The 13265-nt window shown below is 38.7% G+C and overlaps 1 protein-coding gene across 15 annotated transcripts in view; it reads right to left on the reverse strand.

Annotated features, from left to right (window-relative positions):
• gramd1ba (GRAM domain containing 1Ba) overlaps positions 1 to 13265 on the reverse strand; it is a 443148-nt gene that overhangs the window by 51292 nt on the left and 378591 nt on the right. For all 15 annotated transcript variants that reach the window (XM_063038621.1, XM_063038608.1, XM_063038607.1 and 12 more), the window contains 3 exons: positions 7057 to 7152; positions 5885 to 5965; positions 3665 to 3780 (listed from right to left, as the gene is read on the reverse strand). In XM_063038621.1, the coding sequence (XP_062894691.1) occupies positions 3665 to 3780; positions 5885 to 5965; positions 7057 to 7152 (293 nt within the window). The remainder of the gene's footprint in view (positions 1 to 3664; positions 3781 to 5884; positions 5966 to 7056; positions 7153 to 13265) is intronic.

Here is a 13265-nt window from a genome sequence, read left to right on the forward strand (position 1 = left end):
CTATTTATGATGATGTTGATCTTCGGATGGATACGTGCTGAGATGACTGGATGCAACATAAGAGAATTTCTGCACTTTTTTTTTTGAGCGGTACCAATCATTAAAATGCATGGGTGGACAAATAAATACAATAAGCTGTTTGTCCAACACTCAAAGTACGTGTGTCTATCTAAGCCAGGAATCTTAATTAAGTAACAACTCAATCTTATGGTCATTATCAGAGTTCAATACAAATGAATTTAAGTTGCTACAACATACCCTTAAAAGAGATACTGAACAAAGATTTACACTTGGATTGAAATCCAAGTGTAAATGTCAGATCTTAGAAGATATAAACTTGTAAGCTTTCAAATTAGACAGTTCCAACTCTTTTTATATATGGTTTCATTTGAAGTAGGATTTTTTTGAGCTAATCTACAAAATATTGTGCATCATGTCAAATCAAAAGAAAAATTCCAAAACCTGTCAACAACAAAATTAATAACCTGAATTGTGAGGCTGAAAAAGTATTTGGTCCCCTTTGTAATTACTAGACTAACATTCCTCAGGTGTGATACTGTATATTACCTCACCAATTCAGTCAATTTGTTGATGTAGAAAATTGGAGGATCACCTACTTTCATTGAATTCATAAGAATAAATATTCCTTCTCTCTGTAAGGATCAACAATATGATAGATTTTCAACAGACCAAATCAAAATGAAGACAAAAGAACTTTCAAGACAAGTCAGAGAAATGATAATAGAGAAGCACAAATCTGGGGAAGAGTATGAGATCATCTCAAAGGCACTTGAACATAGCTCAGAGCTCAGTGCAGTCCATCATCAAAAAGTGGGGGAAAAAATCAAACCACAGTTACACTGCCTAGTTCCCATCACCATCTAAGCTTAGTCATTGGACAACAATAGTATTTGTAAGAGAAGCTACTGTTTCGCCAACATTGACCTCTGCAGTAACCTGCAGAGGTCAATGGCTGCAAATGGGGATGAAATTCATGGCTCCATAATCTGTAAGGCCTTTCACAAAAAGGGTATTATTGGAAGAGTGCAAGGAAGAAACCCTGGCTAAACAAATAAGCATATCCTTGCCCATAAAGACTTTGCAATGCATCACTTAGAAGATACTGTAAAGATAAGGAAGAAGGTCCTGTAGTCAGATGAGATTAAAGTGGAACCCCTTGGCCTCAACACATCGCAGTATTTGTGGTGTAAAACTAATACTGCGCATCAGCCAGGTACCACCATCCCTACTGTTAAGTATGGTGAAGGTAGCATCGTGCTATGGGGATGCTTTTCGAGCATTTGTGGTAAGACCTCAAGATTGCTGTCCACCACCACTCCCCAACTAACCTGGCACAGCTTGAGCAATTTTGCAAGGAGGAATGGGCTAATAGAGACTTATCCAAAATAACTACTGGAGGTAATAGCTGCGAGAGGCGGTTCGACTAAGTACTGAGCAAAAAGTACTCTTGAACTGCTGACATTACAGTTTTTGAATTTTTAGTTTATCATGCTTTATAATTTTCCCTGTTCTTTAGGCTCTACTATGAAAAAAGGAGCATGTGATTCACAAATAAAAATTCTCAATTAAATTAATCAAAATCCCTGGTTGTAATATTTATTTATGTGGACAAAGGGTAGGGTGCTAAATACTTTTACAAGACACTGTATATATTTTAATTGACATGTTCCAATTGTTGCGCCATTATTTTCCCATCTCAAGATCTGCTTCATTCATTAGTGTTGCATAATGATAAAATTATATAGCATAGAAACAGGCTACTGGGTCCAATCATATACACCAACTAATGGACAGACTTCATATTAATTCCATCACCCAGAACTTGGTTCATAGCTCTTAATGCCAAAGTGATTCAAGTGTTCACCTAGAGAAGGGATCCACAGACTTCCCCATTAATAGTATTCATCCATGGCATAAAAAAAGTTGGTAACCCCTGATCTAGAGTTTCTAGACACTTCTTAAATGCTATCAGCAACTTAGCAACAATCACTCTTTCAGGCAGTACCTTCCAGGTTCTTACCACTCTCTGGGTGAAGAAGGTCCCCCCTCACGACCCTTTTAAGTCACCCCCCCATACCCTAAATACCACTTAGTAATCGGCATCCAATTGTGAAAACACCTCTGTACAATCAGCTTCAGTTTCCTGTTGCCAAGACAATTTTGGAATTAAATTGGCCAACTTGACCTGGATCCCATGGCCCTAATATTTTGAACCAGTCTCCCATATGGAACCTTGTTTAGTTACTAAAGTCCATTTAAATCACATCTATTGTCTTGACCTCATCAATGTACTTTGCTAGCACTTCAATAATTTAATGATTTTAATCAAACTGCTCAGACAAAATCCACCCTTGACAATGCAGCCATGTTGGCTGCCTCTAATCAGTCCCTGCCTTTCCAAGAGACCATAAGTCCTCTCCTTCAGAATGTTTTTCCAGTATCTTCCCTATCACTGATGTTAGGCTCTCAGGTCTACAGTTAACAGGCTTCTTGCTGCTGCATTGCTCCATTTGGCTATGGAGATATGTCTACTTTTAAGCCCAACAAAGCATTAATATCTCCTTTTTTTATTTTTGGAGATCAGCACTAGACTTTCACCTATCCCTTCACTGAATTCTCCAACTACAAAGTCTGAACACCAATGAAAGGTATTCATTAGGATCTCACTCTGGCTCCACATACAGATTGCTCCTTGATGAGTCCCAGTTTCCCCAGTGGCTCTTTTGTCCTTCATATACTTATGCAAAGCCTTTGGAATTACCTTAACCCTGTCTGCTGGCGATTTCTTGTGACTCCTCTTAGCCTCAATTTATTCTTTAAGGGCCCCACTACATTTTTTATTATCATGATAGGCCCACCCTATCATTAGCTTCCTATATTTGTCATATGCTTCATTTTTTTCCCTCTTTATCAATACCCTTCGACACCCAGGATCGCCTAAACTTGCTACCCTAGCTTTTATATTTACAGGAATATTTTGGTCTTGACCTCTTCTTATTTTGCCTTTGAATGCTTCCCACTGTGCAGACGTAGACTTATTTGCAAATAGATACTCCCAATCTACCTTTGCTAGGTCCTCTCTTGTGTAATAAAAGTGCCCTCCCCAATTTTAACATCTTAGTTACTGGTCTATTACTATCCTAATCCATATCCACTTTAGAATATACGGAATTATGGTCACTATCTCCAAAATGATCCTTCACTGACATCTTTCCACTTGACTGACTACATTCCCCAAGATAAGGTCAAGTAATGTAGCTTCCTTTGTCAGTTTATCTACTTACTGTATTAAAAAGCTCTCCTGGACACACTTCCAAATTTCTCCCCTCTCTGACAATCTCAGATACTATTTGGAAACTGAAATCTCCAATGCAATATTTCTATTTTTCTGCAAGTCTCTGATATCTGTCTACATATTTGTTCCTCTTTTAATTGTGCATGGAATAATTGTCACTTGGTACACAGGAAAAAGGAATATACTATCTCTCTTGCCTTTCTTCGATGAATGCCATTTTGATGTGGAACCTAGTTAGTTAGTCGTCTCCACTCCCACCTAATTTTGTCGGTTCTGTTGGTGTTATGTCACAGTAAATCAGTACAAAGAGAAATGGCTTTGTTCAAAGGAAAGAAAATGTTTTCTCACCCCATTGTGTTGAAGTCATCATCTGGGGGAACATAATCTTCATCATCACTGGTCAGACCAAGCTCATTCCCATAACACTGATGAACAAAGTGCCACAGCTCTTTGGGACAAAGAGGCTGCAACCATAGGATTAAATCCACAGTGATTATAGAATAATACTAAAATTAATGTGAGACCATTATTTTGAATAAAATATAATTGAATTTGCATTAACCAATAAATATACATTAAACTGAATTTTAATTCAAAAACAACAGAAAACAGTTTTAATGCCAGGAACTTGCATGCTTATTTTGAACAACTACCTCAATTTATCATGTCTGTTGAAATGTGCTAGATATATGCACAACTTTTAAATACATAAATTACATTTATCAAATAATTTATCAATTAATTTTTCTTGCAACCTCCTTATTAACTGTTTATACTATTAAAAATGTAGCACATTCTAGAGATATTAGTTTTATTGAATGCTCCCCAAAGTGGTCAATATGTTGATGCTAGCACAGGTAAAATTTGCTTTCACTGACCAGGTCTCAAAGGGAAGTGGAGATCAAAAATTCAGCTCAATATCACCACAAACTTCAAAAGCTCCAAATAGGGTTCTGATAGATACTTCCCTCAAAAAAAAATCTATTTTTGTAATGAAAACCAATCATACCACATTTACTGCAAGTCACACAAAATGCCGGAGGAACTCAGCAGGTCAGGGAGCAAAGGTAAACAGTTGACCTTTCAGGCTGACACCCTTCTTCAGGACTGAGAAGGAAGGAGGAAGATGCCCAGAATAAAAAGGTGGTGGGAGAGGAAGGAGGCAAGCCAGAAGGTAAAGCCAGGTGGGTGGGAAAGGTAAAAGTCTGGAAAAGAAGGAATCTGATAGTGAACAATAGGAGAAAGAGAAGGAGGAGGGGACTCAGGGAGAGGTAATAGGCAGGTGAGAAGTGAAAGGTCAGAGTGGGGAACGGGAGGGGGGTGATTTTGTTCACTGGAAGAAGTCGATATTCATGCCATCAGGTTGGAGGGTATCCAGATGGAAAATAAGGTGTTGCTCCTCCACCCTGAGGGTGGCCTCATCTTGGCACAAGAGGAAGGAGGAGACCATAGATCGACTCGTCTGAACGGAAATGGGAATCAGAATTCAAATGTTTGACCACCAGGGAGTCCCGCTTATGATGGATGGTGCGGAGGTGCTCAATGAAGCAGATCCCCAATTTATGACAAGTCTCATAAATGTAGAGCAGGCCGCATCAGGATCACCTGGCACAAAAGACAACCCCGAAAGATTCGCAGGTGAAGTGTTGCCTCATCTAGAAGGACTGTTTAGGGCCCTGAACAGAGGTGAGGAAAGAGGTGTATGAGCAGGTGTAGCACTTAGGCTGCTTGCAGGGTTAAGTACCTGGAGGGAGATTAGTGGGGAGGAACAAATGAACAAGAGAATCGCAGAGGGAGCGATCCTGTGGAAAGTGGTGGTGATGGTGGGGTGGGGGAGGAGTAAAGATATGTTTAGTGGTATGATCCCTTTGGAGATGGCAGAAGTTATGTAGGATAATGTGTTGGATGCAAAGTCTGATGGATTGGTAGGTAAGGACAAGACAGACTCTATCACTATTGCGGTGGCAGTAAGATGGGGTGAGCGCGGATGTACGGGTAATGGAAACCTCTGATGTCCTGGAATAGAAAGCTGCATCCTGGGAACAGATGTGGAGGAGGCAAAGAAACTGAAAAAAGGGAATAGCACTATATTTACAGTTCTTAAATGAAGAAGCTGCAGGTCCGTTTTGGGCAGAATGCCATAATTTATCTAGATAGTTCCTTCCAATGCTCATTTCAGAAAGTGATGTCAAATAAAGAACAATGTGCAAGTGTTCAAATGGGAACTGAAAATTCCTCTTTGAACTGCTTTTGCATAAGACATCTGTTTCAATTATGGTTATATTTTTTATGAGGTTGGTCTCCTTACATTTTGTAGCTCCTTTTTCCCCAAGGTTGTGAAGGTACATAGCAAATTTTTGAAAATGTAGTTTTACATGAAAACATAATGCTTAATGAATGACTTCTCTTCAAAGCATCACGCCTGATCTCTGATCTTTTGAAGTCGGAAGGAAAGGAAACATTGCAATTTTTACTTTATGGGATATTATCTTCATATTCTGTTAGGTTGCACTATTCAATATTATTATGTTAATATATATCTCAATTTTTAATAGCTTTAATTGTTACCTTTTCAAGCAGTGCATTCTGCCAGAGTCTGAACATCATCATGTAAGTTCTGTCCCGGGCTCCAAAAGAAGTAAAAAAGTGCTACGAACAAGATAAATATAAACGATTAGCCCCACAATACAGAAAAGGACATTTTTAAAAATGAATTTCAAAAGATCTAATGTCAAGCAACCTTAGTCATATGCTGTAGAATATCATTTGGTGCAATCATTTGCCCTCTGTGCAGTTGCAAAATATGACACAAATTTCAACTATTGTGGAGGTATAAATTCCTAGAGCACAGAGCAACCATTTTTAAAAAATCACAAATATCACAAGTACTGCAAGAACATCTTCACCATATGAAATAGCCTTTCCAGGACAATACTGGTTCAGCTGTCACTGACTTCATATCAAGGAGAAAACATGAAAATGCATTGCATAGTTTGCGATAAGAGGCAGTTTTGAATCTTTCTCTCGAGCCCCTTCCATCAGAGTATCCATTTTGGGAGTCTGGTATTGGACGTACACTAGTAGCGTGGCCTACCCTAAGCAGCCACATGAGCATAACTGGTGCCTCAGTACCAGTGCCTGAAATGTTGCCCTGGGAGAGTACCCTGCGGTTGCTTCATTTATGTTTCTCGTGAATTTAGAACACATGAAATAACCATGCTGGTCCTATTTTCAAGTGGTTTAACTGGCTGTGTAGGTAATCCAGATCTCAGGACCATACCCAAGGGAGATCACTGCTACTTAATAGACTGTAAGTTGAATGCCAGGTCTGACGTCATCTTCAAAAATGCTTTTCCTCAATAAATGGTGTGACTGTGTATTGTAGCCAGTGGTGAATTTCATCATCTTTGCCTTTGCCAAGAGGTAGATTCTGAGATATAGGCAAAGTTCACATTTTCCGGGCCCTTACCATGAGCTATCAACATGGTGCTGCAGAGGCAGTTTGGAAGAGGGAACTTGGTCTTACTGAAATTTGAACACACTTTGCAAAGGTTTTATACATGCTTAAGTGCACAATTTTGAGTATAAAGTGTAAAATGCAGCTCTCAATTGACAGAGAGAACTCAGGTCACTAGCTTTCTAACAATATCAATTTATTACACTTGACAGAACATTATTTTCAACATTATGCACCGGCTGAATCCTTTTGTTAATACTCACATTAACGAAACTGTGATTACCTTTTCAGTGTCAGTGCAAACTTGAACAGCATTGGGAATGAGCCGGGCTGTTTTCTCCTTTGTCATTGAACAAACATCCTTGAGGCGAACAGTGAGCTAAATCAAACAAAGAGAACAAATATTGAACGACTGCCAGAGATTATGAGAGGTGGCAGCATTATGATTAAATTATTGATTGACAGTCAGAGTTATGAATTAGTGATCCAGATATTTACTCAAATTCCATCATGACAGCTGAGAATTTTAAATCAATGCAATTAAATAAAAATCTGGAATATAAAGAATGGCCAACAGTAACTATAAAATACTGTACTGACATGAAAGCTCACATGGTTCACTAATGTTGTTTTAGTGGAGAAAATCCTGAAGTGGACAATATGTGACTCTAGACCCACCAATGTGGTTGACTCCTTACTCCCATTAGTTCAGGGACAATGGGGAATGGATAAGAAATTGCCACCATCCTCCACATCCTGTGAAACAGTTTTAGATAATTTTAATTAATGTAAGTTTGTTACTCTTTTAAAGTAGGGTGTGTTTGCTTACCATAAAAGAGCATTTGTCACTTCCTAACTCTGGATTACCCAACAGCAGGCAAATTGCTGGAATTAACGGCAGGTATGTACACTAATCATATTCTTGTAGTTTAATGAGGTTATGTTTTCTGAAAAGAAATAACTTCAAAATGTTCTCCTCCTTATCACACCTATCAAAAGAAATGCATAGCCACTTCTGCTGCACCAGGTTGCTTGAAGTCATTCAGGTATGACTAGATACACGCACAAAGCCACAGAGAGTTGTACATCAGCCATTTTCCAATTCAGGTTCTAAACTACAACTAGCTGTTCCAATTTAGAATACGTCAAAATCCCCAAGTATAATTAAATGAAGCATTTTAAATCTAAACTTGAAGATGACTAATTTCTAATGAGCTTAATAAAAATTATATAAAAACTAAAAGTGCTAGAAGCATTCAGCTGATCAGTTCTGATGAAGGGTCTTTAATCTGAGATGTTGGCTTTGTTCCCCTTTTCAAAGATGGTGCCCAACTGACCGTATGTTTCCAGCATTTGTGTTTTTTTTTCATAGTATTAGCATCTGCAGTTTGTTTAGAAATTAATTTAAAATATTCCCCCTTGAATGTGATGGAGAGAAATAAATGGGCATGAAAGTAGAACATATTAAATCTGGATAAAAATGTGGGGCATTTCATGATGAGACAGAATCAACTTAATGGTTGTACCAGAATATCAGGTTACTTTTATTGAAGCAAGCAATCAAATAAATAGTATCAAATGTCACAAAAGATCATATCCTTATTGCTGTTATCTCCATGGGACTGAAAATTTCATCACTGCTAACTAAAAGGCAAAAATCTTAAGGAAAAACAATCTCCCCTCCTTTCCTTTATATCAGAAAGAGGAGTCTCTCTCCTTGCATTTAAGAACATTAAAACTGGAGGATGACATATCGAAAGAACTTAGCATGGTTATTGTGAAGCTGCTGTCAAATAATTTCATTGATCAGTTCAATCTGTACCACCCTTTGTAAAGCTGTTAAGACAACAGCAAACTTTACAGATAATATAACCCTTAAACAGATGCCTAAACACAATCATATTAAGAAGCCTCATACTTCAAATTAATGTTTATTTGAACATTTGTATCTTAAATGTTTATTTAAATACTGATGGCTGACAAATTGATTTTGAATTTTGGTTGGGATGAGTCACAAACCTGGGGCTCTATGCTAACAGATAATGCTAAAACATCCTACCTTGGTTGGGGGGGGGGGGAAGAGGAGGGAGGGTGGTTCATTGTAAACATTGACAAAGTATTGATGGAGCAATAATTGAGTTCTCCTGCATTCATTCATTCATTCATTCATCTGCTCTTCTGGCTAAAGTTCAACGCTCAATTATAAACATTTAAAAATGCAAAAATAAATGCAAGGAGGATGTTGATGTTAATGTTATTATCTGTTTGACTTCTAAATTATCAGACTGTTGGATTCCTCATGTGGTTGCATATAATTGTGTAATTTTGATGATGACCTCCAATTTGGAGAAGAAGATCAAGAGATCATGATGGAGCAACTGATTTGATCACAGAGTGGGATTCCTGCGGCTTTACTAATTCTGACACTGCCCTATTCATTGAACAGGAAGTAGAAATTCCATAATTTTGCAAATACGGAGGTCATTCCAAGTTACACTAAATCACTTTTAATGTGGCTAATAACAATGAGGCACTTTGAGATGATTTTCCCAATGGAAAAATAACACAAATAAATGAACGCTAAAAAATTATAACGGAAAAATCAGAACATATCATAAGCCTTTAAAATTTAATTTGAAGTTATTTTGAAATATTAATCTTAATTTTTGAAAACAAATGGGATAAATGAAATATCAGTTTCAAATTATGCAGAAGTGCATACAAATGAATAGTCTCCAACTACACAGTAATATTTGCTTTGGGAGGAATCATTTAATCCCAGTTATCTAGTGTTTTAACTTGTCCTTGTGGGGAACTGAAAAGATAGCAATATTGACAGACTTGATAAAATAATTTACTGAAATTTCTTCTTGTTCAGGATTTATTTTAATTGTTTACCTATTACTTTGACAAGGTCCAAAACCATTTCTGAAAACTGTGAGGTGTTCAAAATGAAAGTGTCTGTTGGGACTCTTAATCACAAAATAATCTTCTGAAATGATTCACTAGAAAGTTAACATTTTTTTCAACTTTTTTTACAGCTGTAAAGGTTCTTTTTCCCTAAAACACAATAAGAACCGTGCTAATCCAGATACTCATATTTATTGACATCAGTTATCCTTGCTAGCTTGATGTAATTACTTATTTCCTGTATCTCTGCCACTTTTTTTTCCCTCACATATCTAATTCACTTTTGATTCTTTTCCTACCTACTTAGTAACAATGAGGTAACTTATATATCTACAGCATGTCTTTTGGGAAGTTATTGGAAAGAGGAGTACCTGGAGAAAACCTATATGGTCACTGACAGAACATGCAAATTCCATATGGACATCACCTGAGGTTAGGATCAATCCAGTTCAGATGCCCCCGACACAAGACCCTGTCTCCCCAACTCCAATATGCTGGTACCCAGATTTATAAATTGGTTGGGTCCTGGAGATAACCAGATTGTCATTTACTTTAAAACTGTGTGATTTCATTTCGCAGTGTAATTTTTTTCCAAATAAAATGTAATTCTTTAAATAGATAACTAAGACTATAGTCTTGGTTTTAATTAGAAAATGAATTAACATTTTTAATACAATTTAAACATATTAGTCATTGGAAATTTAGTACAATATAGTAGGGATCAGGGAAGGTTAAGGAAAAACTCCAGTACTGGTGTCTTCTCCTCCACTCTCCCAGATCCCTTTCATAAGTGCCAGTCTTCCAGCTGACATCAAAACCCTCAAGCAGATACCTCCACCCTGCCATTCTCAGGTTCCCTTCACAAGGATAGTTAGTGACTTCACCTCTTGTTCCCCTTACAGGTGTTGAAATCTGCTTGATTCTCTCTAACATGGACAGCATGGTAGTATAGCGGTTGGTGCAGCAATTAGGGTTCAATTCATGTCGATGTCTCTACGTGACCGCATGGGTTTCCTCCAGGTACTCAAGGTTCTTTCCACAGTTTAAAGACGTATAGGTTAGGGTTAGTAAGTTGTGTGCATACTATGTTGGCGCCAGAAGCATGGCAACACTTGCGGGCTGCCCTCAGCACATCCACAGAATTGTAGGTCGCTGATACAACCGCATTTCACTGTATGTTTCAATGTACATGTGACAAATAAAGCTAAACTTTATATAAAAAATACACTACAATGATGCTTTTCATAGGTTATTTATTACAATAAACACCATTGTTTCTGTACACCCTTTCAAAGCGACGAGTGGCATTAGTACAGATTGGTATGATGGTCAGTATAGATGCGATGGACTGGAAGGACAAATCCATGTACAAATCCATGGCTCTATAATCCCAGGATATCCCAAAGCAGTTAACAGCAAATACTTTCTGTAGTGGAGTTACCACGTAGAAATGCAACAAGTTGCTTTAGGCAGCCACAGGACAATTTGATTCAAAGGAGTTGTGATAGAGTGATGCAACTGTTCCAAAGCAGCAAAGCTTGGAATCATGTCCTGAAGTGGGATGTTTGCTACTTTTCAAAGGCAGAACAGATGAAAACTCACAGGTTTCTAAACATAGGCATATACTGTAGAGCATCCCGAATGTCAATGAAATAAGTCAAATTAAAATTCGCTTCACCTGCATCAGATCCTCACCACATTGGATACTTAAGTCCACTGCTCCTAAGTAGGCAGCTGCTATCCAACTGTATCATATAAATGAGGTTAACAGGAATCTCAAGACTACGCAGACACCCATGCCTACGACTGACTGCATCTAATTCAATCCACACTGACTTCTAGGCCAGGGAAGTAAACCAAACAAAATCTTCAAGTAGTGACATAAGAGATTGAGGACACTGGAATATGGAGAAGAAAAAAAAAGAGTTGTTGAAGGAACTCAGTGGGTCAGGCAGCACCTGATGGTCAGCTGAGGTTGAATAGAGGAGAGAAAGCCAGTATAAAGAGGTAAGGGGAAGGGTTGGAGGAGCAGCTGGAAAGCGATATGTAGATCCAGGTTAGGAGGGATTGTTCAGGTCAGTAGAAGCTTGGATCAGTGTCCACACCTGTATTAAAGTCATTTCTTGTTCAATATAGTGTTATTGTGAATTCCTTTTATATATCGGAAAGGTTTCATTTTATACTGTAACAGGCACATCATCGGAGCTCCGGTAATACAAGGTTATGACAAGTTTCAGCAATTTGACTGGGAATCCTATTATTTTTCCTTCTGAGCTGTGATGCAATATCAGGAGAAATGCTCTGCATTAGAAGGAAATAGCAAAACTCAAATAATCAGGAAACATGAAATTATTACTGCATGCTTTGGCCATCAGATTTCGGAATGGACCTTGAACCGATAAACACTACCTCATTGTTCCTTTTCTTGCACTATTTATGTGTTTAGTAATTTTAAGTTCTATTTTAAATGTTAACTTGTTTTTCCAATTAAGATTAAGACCACAATTTTAGTTGCCTACTAAATGATCAACATTTTATTTGGACAGAATATCCCACCACTAATTTTATAACATCTCACAGATGACAGTCTATTAATTTGGCTATCCCTAGAACTGAACCAATTTGGACAACAGACCGAACCAGTTCCCCTCCACCACCACTCTCCTGCGTCTAGCGGAACTGGTCCTCACTCTCAATGACTTCTCCTTCGGTTCCGCCCACTTCCTTTAAACCAAAAGTGTAGCTATGGACACTCGCCAGCTATGCCTGCGTTTTCATTGGCTATGAAACAGCCCAGGTTCCAAGCCTACACTGTTATCGCTCCCCAACTCTTCCTATGCTACATCGATGACTGCACTGGTGCTGTTTCCTGCACCAATGCTGAGACTGTTGTCTTCATCAACTTTGCCTCCAACTTCCACCCTGCCCTCAAATTTACTTGGTGCATTTCCCTTCCCCTTCTCGATCTCCCTGTCTCTATCTCTGGAGGCAGTCTATCTACTGATATTTTTTTTATGAACCCACTGATTTTTGCAGCTGCCTGGACTATACCTCTTCCCACACTGTCACTTGTAAAAATGCCATCCCTTTCTCTCAGTTCCTCCGTCTCCACCACATCAGCTCTTAGGATGAGGGCTTTTCATTCCAGAACTAATGAGATGTCCTCCCTCTTCAAAGAAAGGGGCTTACCTATCTCCACCATAACGCTGCCCTCACCTGCATCTCTTCCATTTTGCGCACGTCTCCCGTCACCCCATTACCCTGCTGCCACACCAGGGATTTAAGGTTCCTCTTGTCTTCACCTACCACCCCACTAGACTCTGCACCCACCACATAATTCTCCCAAACTTCCCCCATCTCCAATGGGATCCCACCTTTCATTTTCTGCAGGGATTGCTCCCTATGCGACTCCGTTGCCCATTCGTCCCTCCCAACTTATCCCCCCTCCTGGCACTTATCCTTGCAAGTGGAACAAGTACCATACCTGCCCCTTACACCTCTTCTCTCACTACCATTCAGGACCCCAAACAGTCCTTCTGGGTGAGGCGACATTTCATCTGCGAGTCTGTTCGGGTTATCTAC

The sequence above is a fragment of the Mobula hypostoma genome, chromosome X2 (genome assembly GCF_963921235.1).
Source record: "Mobula hypostoma chromosome X2, sMobHyp1.1, whole genome shotgun sequence".
In the NCBI taxonomy this organism is placed as follows: Eukaryota; Metazoa; Chordata; class Chondrichthyes; order Myliobatiformes; family Myliobatidae; genus Mobula; species Mobula hypostoma.